This window comes from Mytilus trossulus, chromosome 7 (genome assembly GCF_036588685.1).
Source record: "Mytilus trossulus isolate FHL-02 chromosome 7, PNRI_Mtr1.1.1.hap1, whole genome shotgun sequence".
Classification (NCBI taxonomy): domain Eukaryota; kingdom Metazoa; phylum Mollusca; class Bivalvia; order Mytilida; family Mytilidae; genus Mytilus; species Mytilus trossulus.
In genome coordinates, this window is record NC_086379.1 from 61,093,169 (window position 1) to 61,113,913 (window position 20,745).

At 33.2% G+C, this 20,745-nt stretch overlaps 1 protein-coding gene across 1 annotated transcript in view; it reads right to left on the minus strand.

Moving 5' to 3' along the window:
- Nucleotides 1–9,425: 9,425 nt before the first annotated feature.
- Nucleotides 9,426–20,745, minus strand: part of LOC134726573 (uncharacterized) — a 32,242-nt gene continuing 20,922 nt past the window's right edge. Inside the window, exons 4-5 of the mRNA XM_063590979.1 lie at nt 9,919–10,000; nt 9,426–9,717 (exon numbers count right to left, since the gene is read on the minus strand). Coding sequence (XP_063447049.1) covers nt 9,426–9,717; nt 9,919–10,000 — 374 coding nt within the window. The remainder of the gene's footprint in view (nt 9,718–9,918; nt 10,001–20,745) is intronic.

Sequence of the window (20,745 nt, forward strand, 5' to 3'; positions counted from 1 at the left end):
AGATGTCAATACGATTACTAAAAATCCATGCTAAATGCTAAAAAGGTGATATAATTCAGTCAGTGATACGCAATATCGCGGTTGTGTTCTGGTTATACATTAAATGATGGGGAATATGATATGACATAAAGAAAAGAATGGGGAAAACACAATCATATATAACAAATATACAAAAATAATAAACACAATTGAAAAAATACTCTATACAAAATTTAAAATATGCATAAATCATTGATATTTACATGTTGTATTATATACATTTTTTTTAATTTTTATAAAACATCGGTTCTACTCTAAAATTGAGACTATTTGATTAACTTTAAGTTAACTTCGAACCTTCTCATAAATGCAATGGTGTTGTTTTACATAAACATAAAAAAGAATTTCATATAAATATTAAAAAGGAAATTGGAAAAAAATTCCGCGGAACCCAGTGTCTCGCCTACTTTTGATGTTAATCACAGGCTCAACAAAAATGAGGGAGAAAATCAATAGAAATATTCCTCTTTATACTATCTTTGAATTGTAAGAAGCTTCTATCTAAGTTTGTTAAGAATCCAGGAGAGTTTATGAATCTAATAAATGTTTAACTGCAGACTGTATTAAATGTTAACTGGCAGAAAAACTAAGGTCATTTATAAGTAAAATACGGATAAACAGGTACACAGTTTTGACAAAATCTTAAAATCTTTGATCACAGAGTAGATGTATAATATCATGGCAGAAAAACTAAGTTCGTTTTTAAGTAAAAAATGGAAAAAAATGATTTTTTTTACCAAAATATACTTCTGGATACTATCTGATGATCATAAACAAGCTTCAGTACAACAATTTTGGTACAAATCCGGACAGTATAAGAAATTTATTAAAATCTTAAAAACGTTAACAACAGAGTGAAAGTGCTGCATCCTGACTGGAAAACTAAGTTCCCTTTTTAAATAAAATACGCAAAAGTAGATTATTTGTTTATTGAAGTTTACTTCTAGATACTATCTTGTAATCATAATTAAACAAGTTTCCGTTTGCGGTACAAATCCAGGATAGTTCAAGAAAATTTAAAAACTTCAACCACAGAGTGAATGTAATGTTTCCCGACAGAAAAAGTCCATTTATAAGTAAAATACGGAAAACAGGATTTTTAGTTAGTTTAAGACAGTTATTAAAATTTCAAAAACTTTAACCACAGAGTGAATATTGTGAACGCCACCACCGACGACGCCGACTGAGTTTAGGATCGTTATGTCTCGTTTCTCGACTAAGTCGAAAAAAAAGTAAAATCACAAAAATACTGAACTTAGAGAAAAATCAATTTGCAAAGTCCGTAATCATATGGCTAAATAAAAAAAACCCAAAACACAACAAAAACGACAACAAAAACTATCATATTCAGACAGGTATTTTCAAATGTAGAAAATGGTGGATTAAACTTGGTTTTATAGCGCTAACGTATACCCTCTCACTTTGGTGACAGTCTCATCAAATTCCGTTGTATTTACAATGATGCGTGAACTAAACAAACACAATAAATAAAATAGTCAAATATGGGTACATCAGTTATCATTGTGTAACAATTGTAAAAGGGACAAATTTAACAGAACACAAAAAGAATCTTCAAAAATCATCATTTATTAATGGTAATCCTTTTAAGGAGACAATCGACAATTTTGGTATCTAGATATATTAACTGATCATTTCTGCCTTTTCAGTTTCTTTCTTACTGTAAAAACATTTCAAGTTCAATTGGAAAAACACGCTAAAAGAGGACAATATCATTGAGGGCAATGTTCCTGGAGGAGTCAATCAGATTATTTACGGAAGAAAAGAAAGAAGGTAGATATTTGCCTCTCTTTATGATTTTTTTTTCGTTTAAAGATAAAGTTTTTGTTTTTTTCTTGATCAGTGGCAATGAATATTGTTTAAAACCGGCTTTATGGTTTCAAAAAAACTTAATTTAAAGGTTTACGCAGACATCCATCGTGCGATTTCAATGGCTCGGATTGCAATACTCTGTGATGTGTTCTAAAATAGAATTAAATCGGTAGGTATACGTACGCGTGTCCCTTATCGATCAGGTTAAAGCGATATACTTCGAATAAAACTTTAAATGCTTCATGTTTATACATACATTTGAGTCTCTTTAGAATACACAATCATTTTGAAACCACGAAAAAGAAAAAAAGACAGGTATTGCACTTTCTTTACTCAACTTGTTGTTCGTTAGCAATACGGTTTTGGATTTTTTTGAAAATGTGCAGGACATTACTCATAAATACATAAGAAAAAACTTTATGTAATTGAAATTAAATAGATATATTGTTTGGCGCCATCATCCAGATGTAACGTTTAAACTTAACGCCATGTCTTGTCAAGTTTTATTTGATCTGCCAAAGAGCTTAAACTTTTTTCGAACGATTGAAAAATGTCCATCTCTCTATTTTATATGAAAAAAGGGTAAAATTTTAGACAATGAAATATGAAAGTTTATAGTATGATGTTTATACTATCTATTATATAAAATTATCCCAAATCAATAACACCTTTATTTGGTTTTCATTATAAAAATACTACAAATCAAGTAAGACAAAGTGTATAAATAAAGGCAACAGTGGTATACCGCTGTTCAAAACTCATAAATCCATGGACAAAAAACAAAATCGGGGCAACAAACCAAAACCGAGGGAAACGCATTAAATATAAGAGGAGAACAACAACACAACACCGAAACGCAACAGCACACAGAAACGGACCAAGCAACAGACAATACACCACGAGAATAACAAATATAACATCAAAACCAAATACATGAATATGGGATAGACAAGTACCGTGCCACGTCTTATCTCAAAAATAAGAGAAAACAGAAACGACTCAACGTTAAAATGCAACACACACACAGAAACGAACAATTATATTATATTATAACAATGGCCATCTTCCTGACTTGGTACAGGACACTTTTAAAGGGGAATAAAAGTGGTGGGTTGAACCTGGTTTTAAGGCATGCCAAACCTCGCACTTTAATGGCACAGTTAAATATAACATTGAAATGAAAACAAAATATTACAGGACTACAATACAAATAAAAAACACTTACAAAACTGGCATGCATTTACAAAAGAATTTAAAAACAATAAAAAAAACTATGAAAAGTACTTGAAACATGCTGAATACACACTGACAGGTATTTCTATGAGTGATTAAAAAATGTACCTGATACTATTTACAAAACTAGAAACTCAAAAGAGAGACAAGATAGAACACCATCTCCGTTTTTCCCACATTTCCTTTATTTCACATGGAAGAAACTTCTAACTGTAATTGATTTTGAGAAAATGTCTCATCTTCTTCCTCATCTAAAATTTAAATTTTGAAAATCATTAAAAGGCTGGTAGATTCTATTCCATGACTGAACATTCAGTGGGCTTATAAAATAACAACATTTAATGTGCACATACATTTTTAAGATAATTGACATCATTCTGCTAATATGGAATGCTGATCACCAAATACAATGTCGTCTGTTTATGTGTTACATATTTGTTTTTCGTTCATTTTATACACAAAGAAGGCCGTTAGTTTTCTCGTTTGAATTGTTTTACATTGTCCTATTGGAGCCCTTTATAACTGACTATGCGGTATGGGCTTTGCTCATTGTTGACCTATAGTAGTTAATGTTTGTGTCATTTTGGTCTTTTGTGGATAGTTGTCTCATTGGCAATCATACCACATCTTCTTTTTTATAATGTCAAACCAATGATTCAAATAGCAGTAATACAATGTGTATCACTTGAGAAGCAGCAACTGTTGACCCTTACGGAACGCCTTGGTTCCCTAAAGATTTTGCTTGAGTTTGTGCTTACCAGTCTTAATTTTCTGTTAACTGATTTGTTGAATTTTGTTTTTACTTTTATTTGTTATCTTTGACCATAATTTTGTTTGTTTGTCTTATATATACTTCTATTTAAGTTTGATTTGTATCTACAATTAGCTTTTCAAAATGTTTTTAGTTTACAGATTACAATTAATCTTCGAAATAATTCTTAAAGTTGCCAATGAATGTTTTATTGTACCCAACGTGGCAATCAACTCTTAACACGCCCTTTCAGATTCTTAAAATATATTTTTAAACAAATATGTTGATATTTTGATCACTATTGTTTTATTTTCAGAAACTGCAATTGGAATTGTTAGTTTGTGATTACATTGGACATACATATCTGGAATCAGACACCAGAAGAACGGTTGTTGCAAAGCAGAGTTTTAATTTATCTACCCTTTGTCAGTGAAAAGGCTGTTTAGGACTCATAATAGACAGTGTGACAAAAAACGCTAGAGGATAGCAAAAGTTAATTTCACGTTTGAAAAGCAAAGGGAAAATATGGGAAAGGGTATGATACGAAATACATAAGAAAAAACATAACTAGGTTCATAGATAGTAGATAAAAAAAGGAAGACAAAAAGGATTAAGAAATAACGGCAAACTAGTTTAAAGCAAGAGACGAAGAAAAACGAGATGCTTATTAATTATCAATGATAAAATCTGATGCTTATTAATTATCGATGATAAAATGTGATGCTTTTTATTTATCAATGATAAAATGTGATGCTTATTAATTATCGATGATAAAATGTGATGCTTTTTATTTATCAATGATAAAATGTGATGCTTATTAATTATCAATGATAAAATGTGATGCTTATTAATTGTCAATGATGAATTGATTTATTAGAGATAACCAACCGCACTACGAATACGGATTCTGATAATGATTCTCCATTATATGATCATAGTGCTTGTCCTCATCTGTATTTCGAGGTTCCTTGTATGTTACGCCGTCATATTGTTTATCTGGTGTATCTTTATTTTCACCAGGTTCAGTGTAGTCTTTTGCTATTGAATATATCGATAAATCACCAACAGGATCATCTGAATTGGAGTATAATGGTTCATCATTGCCTTTTATCATTATCGTACCTGTGCTTGTGGGACTTATGTTGATGTCCTCCTGTGGTGGCGTCGGAATGTTCCGTAGATGTCCGCTGTTCAATACAATGGTCTATGATTTATAAACATGATATGTCATGACACTGATAGTATGCTTTGTTAATATGTACAATGGTCATGCATATCAATACAGTCTGAACAACTTTCAGCACTGCCAGACTGCTATTATTGCAAAATACATTCACAATGCAAAAAGGAAACCATTATCTCCGAAAACATATTTAAGTATCTTCCGAACTATATAAGTAAAGTATGTATGCCACTGTAATGTACACAAACATAAAACTGTATGATGAAAATTTCATCAGTCACTAATACAAGAAATTTAAATTGTCTAAAAATCAAATTTTGAAGCAGCTACTTTTAATTTAATCCAGAATAAGCGCTTCAAATGCAAAAAATCTTTGATTTGCCGTTTTGTTTCGAGTGCGATAGATCGTTTGCTCTCCATTAAAATAGACTTACAAATTTGTATTATAATATTATTAATAATTTCTTATTTAAAGTAAGGATTATTGACATACATTCCTACTTACACTCGTTTACCTGAAGGATTGTTAAGTATTAGAAACATGCTGTGTTAAAACAAAAGAATACACGCTTCTTCATGCTAGACGTTCAATATATTAGCACACATAGTTTTCTACTGTCAAATAAATGCCAGAGTAATTCTACGTACACATCTCATAAGTACCTGAAAGAAAGAAAAAAAAAATAAAAGCTTCACCCGGAATAGAAAGTTATTGATTTTTTTTTTACATTTTCAGTTAGTTTAGTAAAATTAGTGCAGAACGATTTATTTTAAAGTGCACATCACCTGTTACTAATTAGTGCTCCCAGGTAGGAAGACCAAAACTCTATTTGGAATAAATGATAGAATCACTGTTACAGTTTTAATTTCAGAATCGGAAGATAACGATTTGAAGTTATATTGAGACATCTTACTTTGGTTGTTATACTGTTAAATGAGCTTAAATTGTCATGAAACGTACAAAAGACAAGCACCATTTCATGAAAGGATAAGAGTTTACAGCAATGATCACAACTTCAGAGGGTTAACAAAGAAATTATGGACGAGTTGTTACAGTACATTCAAAAGGTTATCTACGTTAATTAAAACGAAGAGTTACAAGTTTACAGGTGTTAAACTGATCATGGTAATTGCACTTACCACGATCTCAACATGACAGAGCCAAACACAAGTAAAATCGTCTTCTTCTATTTTTTCCGTGTATGTTCTTAGGGGACGACCATTTGATATTCGTGGGGGGGGGGGGGGGGGGGGGGGGGAGGATTTGTTATTGATCGGTTATTTATTTTCGTAAACTAAAAGGACAAATTATTCATTTTCTGCAGTATTGAAGCAAGATTTTTCATTTTCATTAAAGCAAGGGACTGACTATTCATTTTTATACGTCCGTCAAAGACGGGACGTATTATGGTATACAAATGTCCGGTGTCCGTCCGTCCGTCCGTCTGTCTGTCTGTCTGTCTGTCCGTTTGTCCGTCTGTCTGTCCGGCGTAAACATGTCGCACCGTAACTTGAGAACGACTTATCCAAATTTTATGAAACTTAATACAGTTGTTTTTTATAATGGTCAAATGATCTGTATACTTTTTGGTGAAAATAAGATTAAAACTTTTTGAGTTACGGCACATTGTAACTTAAACAGAGGTGTGGTTTTTTCACATGTCGCACCGTATCTCAAAAACAATTTTTGATTATGGCTTTAAACTTTAAACACTTCTTAGTTATATTAATCTTAATATCTGTATACTTTTTGGTGATGATTCAAAATTTCATATTTGAGTTATTGAGTATTTTGTAAAAAAGGGGGAGGTTTTTTTTACATGTCGCGCCATATCTCAAAAACGATTTATGATTATTGCTTAAAACTTAACACATGTCTTTGTTATATTGATAATTATACAGATCTGTATACTTTTTGGTGATGATTCAAAAATTAATTTTTGAGTTATTGAGTATTTTGTAAAAAGGGGGAGTTGTTTTTATTACATGCTGTGCCGTATCTCAAAAACAATTTATGATTATTGCTTAAAACTTTACACACTTCTTTGTTATATTAATCTAAAGATCTGAATATTTTTTGGTGATGATTCAAAACTTTTTTTGGAGTTATTGAGTATTTTGTTAAACAGGGGAGGTTATTTTTACATGTCGCGCCGTATCTCAAAACTAATTTATGATTATTGCTTAAAACTTTACAAACTTCTTTGTTATATTAATCTAAAGATCTGTATACTTTTTGGTTTTGATTCAAAATTTTATTTTAGTGATATTTAGTTTTTTTGTACACAAGACGTCGGGCGTATCATGCGCTCATGGCGCAGCTGTTTATTAAAACTATTTATGATATTCGAAAACATACAATTTTTAAATGATTTGTTTATTATATATAATACATGTATAGTCAAGTCATTATGTACCGTGTATCATTTAATGAGAATTAATAATCATCGCCTGCAGAAATAATATTTTTTTATTCCCAACTGCATATACATGTATTGCATACATACATAGTATTAAAGTTTGGTTTTAAATGGTCTCTTTTAAAAGTATTGGTAAACGTTATTCGCCGAGCGGAGCGAGGTATTTTTTTAAAATGGTTTATGGGTCCACTGAAGTCCCAAGAAGCTATAGAACAAATGTTTCAAAATAATCCTTTCTGGGTGTTCCGTTAACCCTTTTATAATCTGAAAATGCAAGTTTTGTTTTAATAATTTTTTTTGACAATATTTTGGTCTCAAAGCAAAATGTATAAATTCAGTGTATGACTTAAGTTTCTAGGGAAAACATCAAAAGACCAATGCGCATGATAAATTCAAAAAGGAATTTACATAGTTAAGTCTGTGGCTGCTGTTTTTCTTGTAAACTCATAATCAAGTTATATCAAAATAACTAGATTACAACAGGAATGCAACACTAACAGAATACAGAAGGGCGATCAATGAACAAAAGACAAATAAATAAGAAAATTGATCTCGAAGAATCAGGGCTACGTCTGAGGGAAAACAGAACTTGCTTCTTCCAAGGCACTCGCGGTGAACACAATTTGATATGGAGACAAGCATTTGGTTTTTGAAATTTCCTACAAGAGGCATTTGTCTCAATGTAGTTACGGCCCTGTTAAAATAAAAGTGAGGTAAGGTTTCCTGAGACAATATACTTGAGGTTAAATGAAACCAATTTTCAGACATTTCAAGTATACTTAAATAATATTTATACTTTTATTATTAAAAAAATTGGGAAGGGTTTCCCGATTTTTTTTTTAAAAAGATGAAATTATGAAGAATCTTGTGCCATCTCATAACTTGAAAAATAATCGTTACTGCATATAATATGTCCATGAGAATATTAACATATCAGTTCCCTCTGTTCAGGGAATATCTAATAATAAATGGTGAATGTGTCCATGGGACATAGAAGATGGCCCCGCTTGCATAAAACGTTAGAAAGGGACATAACTCAAGAACTGTAAATGTAACTCACAAACGGTTTAAGGGATTTTCTCATAAATTCAAAACTTGATCTGTGTTATGTTGTAATAAGCATTGTGTTTAAGTTTCATAGCATTTGATCAAGGCAAACTTAAGTTAAAAAAAAAAACTAAAACGGAAAATTCAGCATTTTTTTCATTTGTAAAGGGTCATAACTCAAGAACGGTAAATAAGACACACCCAAATTCAAACTTGATATATCTGGTGTTTTGTGGAAACAAGCATTGTTTATAAGATTTAGAACATTTAGTTAAGGCAAAATAAAGTGAGAAAATGGAAATAAAAAAAGATAAGCATATGTGTCATTTATAAAGTAGCATAACTCTAGAACGGTAAAAATGACGCCAACAAATTTCGAAACTGATCTGAATTATTTGATAATAAGCATTGTGTATGAGTGTCAAAACATTTGTCTGAGACAAGAACGAAAATCAACTTTTGGACCTGCGTACGGACGGACGTACAGACGAACAATTTTAAAACTGAGGCCCCATTCGCTACGGTTGGGGCATAAAAAAAGATTATTTAAAGATAACAACAAACGCGTAACAACATTCCGAATAAGAAAAGCTTGCAATTTTCATTTAAGTGAACATTGTACAAAAGGGAAAACGATTAACAGTTCAAAGGAGAGTACTATATCGTTACCTATCTTTACTTGAAAACGAACGTAATTTAAACATTACTATAGTTTCCATTAACAATGTGTGAACATGGAAAATGTTTGTATCTCATTGTCATCATAATGAACATTTAACGTTAATTATAACTTAAAATATAAGGACTATATATACAAAGAAAATTGTAAATTAGAAAAGTATTCACTTTAACTTTAGTCACACTATCAAACATTCAAACACGAGTCGCAATCCCCAACAGCATATAAAGAAAGTTACGATTATCAGGTTGTCTGCATACAGATATCGTAAAATATCAGCAGCGAGTTACAATATGAAGTTTTTTGTCGACTGAGCGCATACTTGTCGGGTTGTATCTGTGTATTTTGCATAACAGAAACAAGTGTTTTCTTTGTTTCAACAGCAAACACGGAGAAATTAGAAGAAGACGATTTTCTTGTTTTTGGCTCCGCAATGTTAGGATCGTTGTAACTGCAATTACCACCATCAGTTAAACACCAGGTAGGTAAATAATTTATCAATGGTAAGGTGTCTATGATTTCATCATATATGTACCTTTAAGTCAAAAGAAAACAAATTTCATTTAAAATCATTAGAAAACGTCAGATTCGCAAATGGTTTTGTAAACGGACTCGACATTCACTGCATGCAGTAGTTTTGAGAATTTTGCAGTGAATTAGCTAACGAGATATCTAGTACAATTATTTGAAATTATTCAAAGGAAAGAACGCGTATTAATGTATTGTATCGTCTTACCGTTTATGCTTGATGGCTGCAACTACAACAATACAAACCAAGACACCGCCTAGTACAGATCCCAAAGAAGCTGTCATAATCTCTGCGAATAAATTAAATATTTGACATGATAAAATAAATGAACTATAGAACTCTGATCCACACAAAAAAAAAATCATACTAGGATTTGCCATGGCACCTTACTGATTAAAGCTTCTTCGATATCACTCTGTCATGCTTCAAGACGATGAATGCATGGACTTTATTAACAACACATTCCCATTATGAATTGCTTTCATTCAAATGTTGCATATGCACCGTAAGTTACTGGTTTCCTTTAAGGAAAATTTAGCACGTAGCTAAGTGGAAGGTCAACCTGAAGGAATACCTGATTCCAATGTGAGTGATTAGAAGGGACCTTTATATTTGACATCAGATTGTTAAAAAAACACCAACACCTCTTGGTCAGCTCATGAAATATTTAACACAATTTACAGTCGTTGGATAGAAAGAATATTGTATTACTGAAGTAAGATTGATAACCAGTGGCAAACTTTCAAACTTTTAAAATTTGTGTCAAAAATAACTATGTTCCAAAAACAATCAGAATGCCCCTGCTTGCAGCCTAATCGCGCAAATATTTTTAATTAGAACGCAATAGAAACTTGATTTGTAAGTAACTTCATAAATAAATGTATAAAACCATCCCAGATCTGCAATCATTACTAAAGCACAGGAAAATTTAATATTCGTCAAACTTTCTAAGCACAAGATCGAAATAACATGAAAAGACAGTCATCTGAAATGGTTGTTTGAATGACTGTTGCTCGTTTACCAACAAGTGGCAAATATGCAATCCTTATTCAGAAGGAGAATCAAATTATAGTTGATACAAAAAGTAGGTTTTGCAAGGTAGGTGAAGCGGCATGAAAAACGAAAATTTTCGACTGCCACTGGAAAATAAGGGTATGTTAAATTTGGGCTAAAATAATGACCTGAAATAGGCAATCTACTGACGCCTTGTTTTAATGTTTCTTTAATGTGTAAAGAATTGTACGTACTCCCTGCAAGAAGCATCGAATTGCAAAAAGCCATGTCAGTGTACTTAATCATCACGCACAACCAAACGGAGGCACATATTTTGAAAGGTTTTTCCTGCAAGCACGGGAGAATCCATAAAGCTCCAGTAACTTGTTGAAAAGATCCAGTAGCATAAGACCTTAAAGCGGCAAATGTTTGTTGCTCTGGAGATATAGCAAACGACCTCATTGTTTCGTGTGAAATATAGTCTCTGATAAGGTCTATGACTTCCATAATACACTGTCTATTCATCCTAAATCTACAAAGAATTTCTGCATCGTCGTATGCATCAAGGGGATTTAGTCTATCACTAAATATCCTATTTTTTTTAACTGAATTTTGTCCGTGAAAAAATGCTTCAATCAACGCCATTACGAACAGACAAATGACGTCAGATAACAAACCGTTAAGTCAAACCTAAATATTGCTATGTCAGTTTGGAGCCATTTTTCATTGTTAATGCAGATCTTGCACCTTTGTATATCTTGAATGATAAAGCAGTAAAACACTATCGGTCTTAAAAGCGTATTTTGGCATTTAAATACCCTATTACCCCTCTAATGGTCATTACGGGACACTTTGGTTTTAACCATTTTGTTCCTCTTTCAATAAGCTTTCAAATGGTGTATAAAGTTTTCCTTAGTTATGCGTTATGGAACATATTGACTATATACGTTTTGTTTCTCTTTATAAGCTTAAGAATGAGATATAAGGTATATCTGAAATTTGGGGCCGAAGGTTTGCAGCAATATTCAAAATAAGCTATTTGTTAATTTTCACGCGTAATTTGTCATTAAGGTCCTCCGTAATCCCTCTAATGATCGTTCCTGTGCAATCGGCATGTGTTATCTGTAACTAGCGGATGAAGAACAGCAAAGATAAATTGTAAAATAAGAAAAATAAAGACTTTAGAGTATTTTAATTTTTATTTATATGTTTTGGTATTCAGGTCGTCCATACATTGAACCAAGGAATTTCTGTTCAAAATAGATAGGGGAAAAAAAATTCAAAAAAAATTCAAGACTTTACCATACCATGTATACGTTTTAGTTATGATATTTATTCAAATCTGAGTTAGATAACATCAAAATGACGAATCCGAAATACCGGATATAGTGTCACAATCCAAATTTCATTATTCATCACTTATAGTACGGTGACAATTAAGGTAAATTTAAAAATTTAATGCACCGAAATACCTCACGGCTAATTTTGGTCTTATTTTGAAGATAAATATAATACCCTTCTATTAAGGCATGTCGTAGAATGCCAAAATGGTGCAGATTTTTGATAATTGTGATTAAAGGTAAAAAGGGGGGATTTAAAAAAATCGACATTTTTGGACATTTTGGACAATTTCTCGGTATTCGCTCATGATAACTGAGAGTAAATTTCAATGGAAGCAAGCTCTAGGGGTGCTGTACAAATGCAGCTTCTAATATTTATGCCAGATTGACATAGATTAGTGATGTTCACCCCCGCAGCCAACATGGAAGAAAATGATAAAGATTATCTTTATTTACAAAAATTATCGATAAAAAATATTTATATTCAATATTCAGCTTTTTAATAATGTATTACAATATATAAAGATATTTTTGGGAAAGTTTTGTTAAGATAATATAAAGAATAAAGGAGAAGTTAGAACTGTAAAGTTTAGACCCGGTCCATGATTCAATGAAAAAACGATCAAATTCATTATTCCCTTTTTAAATAAAAAATAATGTTGAAATTATCAAAATAGTCTTGATGCATAAATGTCAGCATAAACACGATAGTATATGAAGTTTTATTGATGACAATAGGTCGACCAGTGGAAGAGTAATATCATTTTGAAAATGCATGACGCTGTGCATCCCCCTTTTTTATAAACCAACGCAAACAACAAAAAATCAAGAGTAGACTTTTGACTTTTACCGTTTTAAAGCACTATATATATCACACAAACACGATTTACAGAAATTTTGATACAAATGAAGATATTTTTGTATATTTCAATTACACTTGACTTTATTATGCACGTCCGATGATTTGAAGTGGTTACGAAAAACTAACACAAAAAAGTACATGTTATACTTCTAAAATATTCGATAAAGTCTCTTGTTGGTTTACAAGCCTACCAACCACGTCAAGGTCGAAGACCACTGGCAGGTTTTTTTTAATATTTTTTTTTGTTTAGTTATTTTTTTATTTTTTTTTTTATTTTTATTTTCTAAAAAATTTTCAACAGCGAAAAGGCTTCTAGCATCTAAAACATGAAATATTGGGCATCGGGGTTCATACTAATCATCATCCGCGTCGTTGCAATCTTCTAAAACAGTCTGATGAGTAAGCTGGTTTCTACAATCATCACTGCCCTGACAACCACAAATGCTTGTGCATGACAAGTGTTGTTCATAACATACACATGATTTACCACAAATAGATTTGCCTTTGCATGTGCAAAACAAGGTCTTGTAAAAAGTCAGAAGACATTGGCCCCTCAAAATATAGTGGAACTATTGAGCTATTCCCCATTGTCCATCCATATTCAAGAGGTGATCTAGGTGGTGGTTTTGCGATATGGGCATTCATCCAGACGTACACTTGTAGGGACACTCTAAATATGTGTTGTCTGAAAGATGCTTCTGAAGGAGGAAGTCTCACTAAGGAAGCATCCTTAGATAGCGCTGACTTCACTCGCAGTTTATTTAGATCACCATGTACAGATTGAGCCTTGCCTTTGGGGTCATATAGATCAGCGATAAATTGTCTTCCCACTGTTACAGATGTTTCGATATCAGAACTAGCTAGATTGATCAAACTTTGATATCTTAATGGGTGTTGTTTTAATGTCTTGTATACTGTCTTTTTGCCTATTCCAAAGAAAGAAGACGTCGTGTCGCATCCCGTTAGAGCGTGAACAGCTGGTAAAGTACTGGAAACCACTGGTCCAATGGCATTGTATATTTCGTGTACAGGTATAAACCGTCGGGCGTCTTTGGTTGAAGAAACGCATCCTGTCTGGAACCACAATTCATCAATGTTTGTCATTTTGGGAAAATACCTTATACACAGAAGTAAAACATCAGTGTCCGATGATTTTATTACAATGTGACCTCTGGAATTACTTTTTATTAGCTGTTCATTAGCAAACAGAGACTGTAGAATGATTCTTGTATCTGCCTCTTCCTGTGTACTGAACAACTGAATACAATCAGTAACAGTTCCGGCACAAATTTGTTTAACAGTCTCTGGGTTTTGAAAACATCCAGCTAAGAATAGTTCGTCATGCTCATTCAAATCGAATTCATTGAAGTGTGCGAGCGCATAGTCACCCAAAAATCTTAATAATGCTTGTTTATTTTCCGATGCACATAGAAATTTCTTCCAATCTGGAATTGACCTGCCTTCAATGACCTGAAAAATCTTACCACCATTTGAAATAGACCGCCTCATTCTTTCTGCTGATTTTGTAGAATGTTCTACGTCATACCGATCAAACACGTCTACGACACACCCGAAATTTTCAAAACTTGATATTAAAGTTCTAAAGTAGTCCTTGGCCAAATCTCCAAAACTATTGTACCTTTTTACAAAAAGACTTTGAACAATACCCATGCCATCTCTGATAAGGATTGATCGATTCTTATCATACAGTGGAAGTGTGAAAGAGGTGCACACCTCTTTTTCCAATAGATGAATGAAATCTGCTTTGCATGATTTCCTCATCAACCCATCGTCATGAAAAATGGATGTTGGTATTCTACCGATGGGGTAAGCCAAAACCTTTTCAACGGTAACTTCGTCTCGGACATTTGCAAGGGCTAAAGCTCTTCGAAAGACAAGCTCGGGATTAATATGAGTTTTTACAATATCGCCAGATCGACATTTTAGATTGCATGGCTTTGTCAAGGTTTTGAGTGCAGATTTAGAAATTGGGGAAAAAAAGTCGCGAGTTTCGTTGTCTCTGAAACAACCATCTACAAAAGATTTCATCGATTTTTGTCCTCGATCTACAGAATTCAGCAGCGAAGCTTCAACTTCTCTACTGGCATGCAAACCTGTTGCAATGTTTATTAGCGATTTAGGACATTTTTCAATGTCGAATGGATCTGTCATATTATTTTGAACATGCTCAATAAGATCCTTCACTTGCTGTTCATCGCGTTTCATCGCTGTCGGTCTACTCTCTTCGTGATTTTCGTCAGAGTCAATAGCAATTCAGACCTTTTCCTCATTTCAGAAGCGTACCTTGCAAGAATGTGCCTAGTAAAAGTCCAACGAAGAAGAGCAGATTTTTGCGTAGTTAATCCGACTATACCGCCGTTTCCCTTCGAATCTTTGATTATAGTCTTCTCTGTTGCCATATCACTCCATATGCCATTGAAAACACCAGGCTTTTGTCTGACTGCAAACTTTCCGGACATGAAAGCTGAATAAGTTTCTTCTGGGAGATTCAGCATGTCAATTAAATAAGCTGGTGTCCACCTAGCATAATTTGTCTTGTTTGCAATAAAGAAATATGGCAACATAGAAGACACGGATTGGAGGTGTAAAGTCCAATCTCCATCACGTTCTGATTTGACATTCATAAGCATAACTTCAACGGCTCGTAAAAACATTTCCCAAAATTTAAAAGTTGGAGATGCTCTATAAGAAAACTCTCTGAACTCCGAAATCAACGGGGATAACTGTTCCCGGAAAAGAATTAAAAATTCAGAGAGATCTAAAACCTTTTTATTAAGGTCACTGAATGCATCATGACAAGAAAGCATTGTTTGCCAGAACCTTTCGTCTATGTTAGCAATTTTTCGTTGGTTTGAACACCATTGAAAAAATTTCTTGAACCATAGTGCCATCACAGTTTCATATGCTAATGTGTAAGCTCTAACACCGCGATTAAACTGCTTGCCTTGGAGAATCTGATCTACAGTACATCCTGCATATGCACCCGAATCGACCAATAAATCCCGAAGCCCAGCTGATGCCCATATTTTGCCTATTGCTGAAAGGTAACACGAAACCATGTGAAACCCACCTAATCTCACAACGTGTGGGTGAAAAATCTGAGGCATAGACCACTTTACTTGTTGAGCTATGGCATAAAGCTGTTGGTCGAAGGTCTGTACTGGGTTATTCTGACCTGCAGCCTTTGACATTTCTAGGCATTTCACCATTGTTGTATACACTGTCGCCATGTCAGCAGGTTTTGCGTCTATGATTGGAGGATATGCAACGACGACATGAATGTTTTTTCGGTCGGAAAGTCTTTTGTGAAAGCCTGTCAAAAAAGGTATTATTTGTTTTTTATCATTTTGAAACGAAGGTAGTTCAGCAATGTCGCGTGTAAGTGATCGGAGCAATACCCAAGCCATATCAGACACGTCAGATTTATTGGTTGCACATGATTCGATTCTGCCGTATGGCTCGGTACATCTAGGTGGGCCGAATCTTTCTTTAGGCTTACAGAAAGGCAAACATGACATGAGACTAGACGTGTTTTCATCCAGAGCGAGGGATCTTTCTTGGCCGCGTTTTATTTTCACGTTAGCTAAGTCTGTCTGAAAAGTCGGATGATTCACAACCTGAAAAACTGCACGAGCCATAGAATGGAATGTGTTTTTACCATCAATAGTTTCTGCATTGATATCAACGTTGTCAGACCCTTCTTGAATGAAGTCTCCACCTGAAATTTTAGGACATATGCCATTTGGGATGTATGTTTCATTTTGGGAACTTATAATTTCATGGTTTGCTAAACTAGTCAGAAATTGTCTAACCTCAGTGTAAGACGCACAAAAGCCATGTGAATGTAAAGTTTCAATAAGATTTTTAGAACCATATTCATGATGCAACTGAAGAGCCAATGATAAACTAAAAGGGGTGAACTGTTTTTTATGCAGAGATATCACACACTCGGCTAAATCAATACATTTCCGTACCGTATCACCTGAGAGTGAATTGAAATCATTCTCCATATGAAAATAGTTATCATCTATTAATCTGGCAAGAAAGTTTATCAAAGAGGTAGGTATGAATTGTAAAGCCGTAGGGATAGAAACTTCAGAAGGAGATGGATAAAATTCAGCCGAAATTTTGAAGGATTGTAAACTGCTTCTCAAAATTTTTGCCGCATCATGTGGGGTCTGATCTTCTTGACGTATGGAATCATTAACAAAACTGGTTTTCATCTCAGAAAGTTTTAATTCCGCTTTTAAACTACTGGCAGCGCGAATAGCCTCAGAAACACTGATAGAGCTACTGAAAATCATATTTGATTTACCCTGTCCTCTTTGAGACTGAACAACAATGCGATCACCGTAGTGATTTTCCAGTTTGTGTTGCAGTTTATCAGTTGTATATCTACTTCTAATTTCTTGTGGAAGAAAGGAACAATATGTGTCTAACAAATTCGACAACGAAAATGCTTTCTTATTAAAAAACAGATCATCGTGTAGAACTTCCGTCAGGTTCTTGAAAGCAATATCATGCTCCGACTCATTTGGAACATCATCAGAAGGTTCCCTTTTCCAGTTTAGCATATAGTTAGCAATGCATGTTGAATGATACAGTGCCTTGTCCTTGAAGTTCTCCATATAGAGTAAACTTACCATTTGATAGTCAAACTTGTCTTTTGCTGCATTTAATATATTATCAGCACGTTCAACAGACTCGACTCGCCGTAATTGCTTATCTCGCTTATAGGACTTTTGTTTACAGAACAAACATTTAGACCAGTCTGATTGTAATACCGTTAAGCGTGTTTTAACACAAGTTGGTTCAAACACAGAATGGTTTGCACTCGATGTTGAGCATACTTCTTTCCCTATTTGAAATGTTTCCAAGTTTTTTTTACTTGTATATGCTTTATAACACGACCTATGATATTTTATTTGTTCTAATGGAATCACTTTCGTTGACTCAAATTCATTATAAAGGCGGCGATAAACAATACCCTGTCTGACATCTATTGCGTCTAAAAGAGTAGTCTTCCCTTTTTCTGTTGCATTTGACAAATTTTCATAACTAGATATTTGGCAAATAACGCATAATTCCCAATTACTCTTAAGCCTACTCCGTTTTGGAACTGAGTGAGCAAACTTAACAGGACTCGTGTCCATTATTTTCCGGGTTATTTCGGGGGTGTACCAATGTGGTTTAAAATTAGTTTATTCAACAAAATCAACAAGAAATAAAACAACTAAAAAACACTAACACATAAAATCTGTATACTCAGTCAAAAACTATACATTGACAATGATATAAATATGTCTTACTATAGATGAAATTAAAGAAAATACACAGTTTTATTTTCTGAGGAAAAACAGCAAATCATAAGTGAGGGGAAAATAGAAAAAGGGAAAGCAACAAGACTTAATGAGGTGAAAATCAAATAGGAAAACTGCTAAATGATAAGAATTATAAAACGGCCCGAAAAACTTAATTTGCATGCTTTTTCGAAATATTGATTATTATATTGTTTTTTGTCAAAACGTACCACTGATGATATATATTAGAAATGTTATATACTTTGTCAGACGGTAACATTGAAAAAAATGACATAAACATTTGAAAATCATCCAATTCACATAATTTATATGTTCATATGATAAGAAATTTTGATATCAAATTAAAGCTGATACATTACTCTTTCATCTAATAACAACTTTTGTGATGATATCTTCATTCGGGAATTAGTTATAAACGTTCCCGTTTTTGAAAATGAAAAAGAAAAAAATCGGAAAGTCACACTTTATCGCAATTTTACAAAAAAATGCACCGCGGGAAACCTCTACGACAGGGCTAAAATGAAAGTATAATGTTAACTCTATCTTCATGTGCATTTTCAGCCGTGAGGTATTTCGGTGCATTAAACTCCTTAACTAAGCGACTTTTCCTGATTTTTCACTCCACTATTAATATTGAATAGTGAACATTAAACTATTTCATTATTTTATTATTGAATTTTAAATAATGAAAAATCAAAAATGGACGTACTTCAGCGCGGACTTAGGTGATTATATAGAAAGGGAATTTAATATTTGGTGATTATGTTTAATGTCAAAAGTATTTTATGGCTTTCTTTATCTTTTTCGCGTTGCTGTTGTCTTCTGTGATATAATTGCCGTTTTGGTTAGAAATAGCAAACAGTTTTGGCAAATATAGTTTTCGATGTACATGTATTTATCATATAGATTTAAGGCCGCACTTTGACATATTATGGTTAAATTTTGTAAATAATGACTTTGATGGAGTGTTGTTTCATAAGCACTCATACCACATCTTCTTTTATCTTATTTACATTTTTAACATACCCATTATCCCATGATACGAACAAATGATAATATGAACAGAAGAATTCCAAAAAAAAAAAGCCAAATAATATACATATACAATATAAATACATTGGTTTATTTCCGCTGACCAATTAACATAAAAGCAGAGCAAAGTGCCCTATTAACGGGTACGTTAACATACCCGTTAATTATCGGGTTTAAATTAACGGAGGCTTTGTGAATACGAAATTAAATTAGCGGAAATTTAACGGAAACGTTAACGGGTCCGTTAGCTAACGGATGCTTTGTGAATAAGCTCCCTGTACTTTACTAATTCGGTTCACTACGGTTGAAGTACGTTTTCGCAAGTTTTCCTACGGTTTTGTACATTAGATTTGCAAATACAATATGCGTTTATTTTCAACAACTCATTAAAAGGAATAGTAAATAAATGAAATTAAAGTTGTACAGGAAGTGACTACACATCAAAAAAATGACATATCAATGGTAAAACCAAAATCTATATTACAGTCGACTCCCTTGGTATTCTCAACAGGGTTTTCAAGACAGAAAACACACATAGCACTGGGATAAATTAAAAGATGACATAGAAGCAAAACTTTTATTTAATAAAAACTTCTTTTCGCTTTCCCTATGCTTACAAACTTGAAAGACACAGTATCATCTGCAATTCTGGGCAATTACATGTTGCAAACTATGACAACATATTATATACTGTTTTTGTTAATGGCTATGGTAATTTTTTTATTGGTCTTTATACAATGCAGATGTTCAAAACACCTTGTGATCTATGAAGTAAGGTTGCTTGAATATCATTTGACTACCATTTATTAAAATAATTTAAATGTATTAATAATGATCCCTAATTTGTCAATTCCTTCCGTTGTCTATCCATCTTGCTCTTAGAGTGAAAAATAGTTCAGTAATAGGCGGGAAATATGGATACACATTGTCTTATTATAATGAAAATGCGTACATAAACATGCGTAGTTATACGCATCGACACGCAAAAATCCCTAAAATAACGTAATGAAACCTAGTAATGCGTAACACGAAGCGTAATATGCCGTACGATTTCTTGGTTGTCAACCCCACTTAACCTTTTTATGCCATAAATCCAAATTGGTTTATGGTGTATAGCACGCCTGTCTTTGTTGTCGGAATCATTTATAGCAGGTGTAGGCGTGGTTTACACCAGGACGACTGGATACTAACTGTCTGTTAATTTAACATATTTCATCATCTTACCCGTACGTTTCTCATAAAGTGTATATAGAGTAGTATGTAAAGTTTATATAACACAAAATAGTACAACGATATAACAATGAGTAAAATTCAGAAACAAAGAAAATAATGCTATTAAAACAATACCAGATTCGGATGAAGCATACAAAGTACGGTCAGATCTATGACATAAGAATTCCAGACTGTCATTGCAGGCATGTGACTCTAGACGATAACTCCCATTGGTTTGAATTCGTGCAGCCAC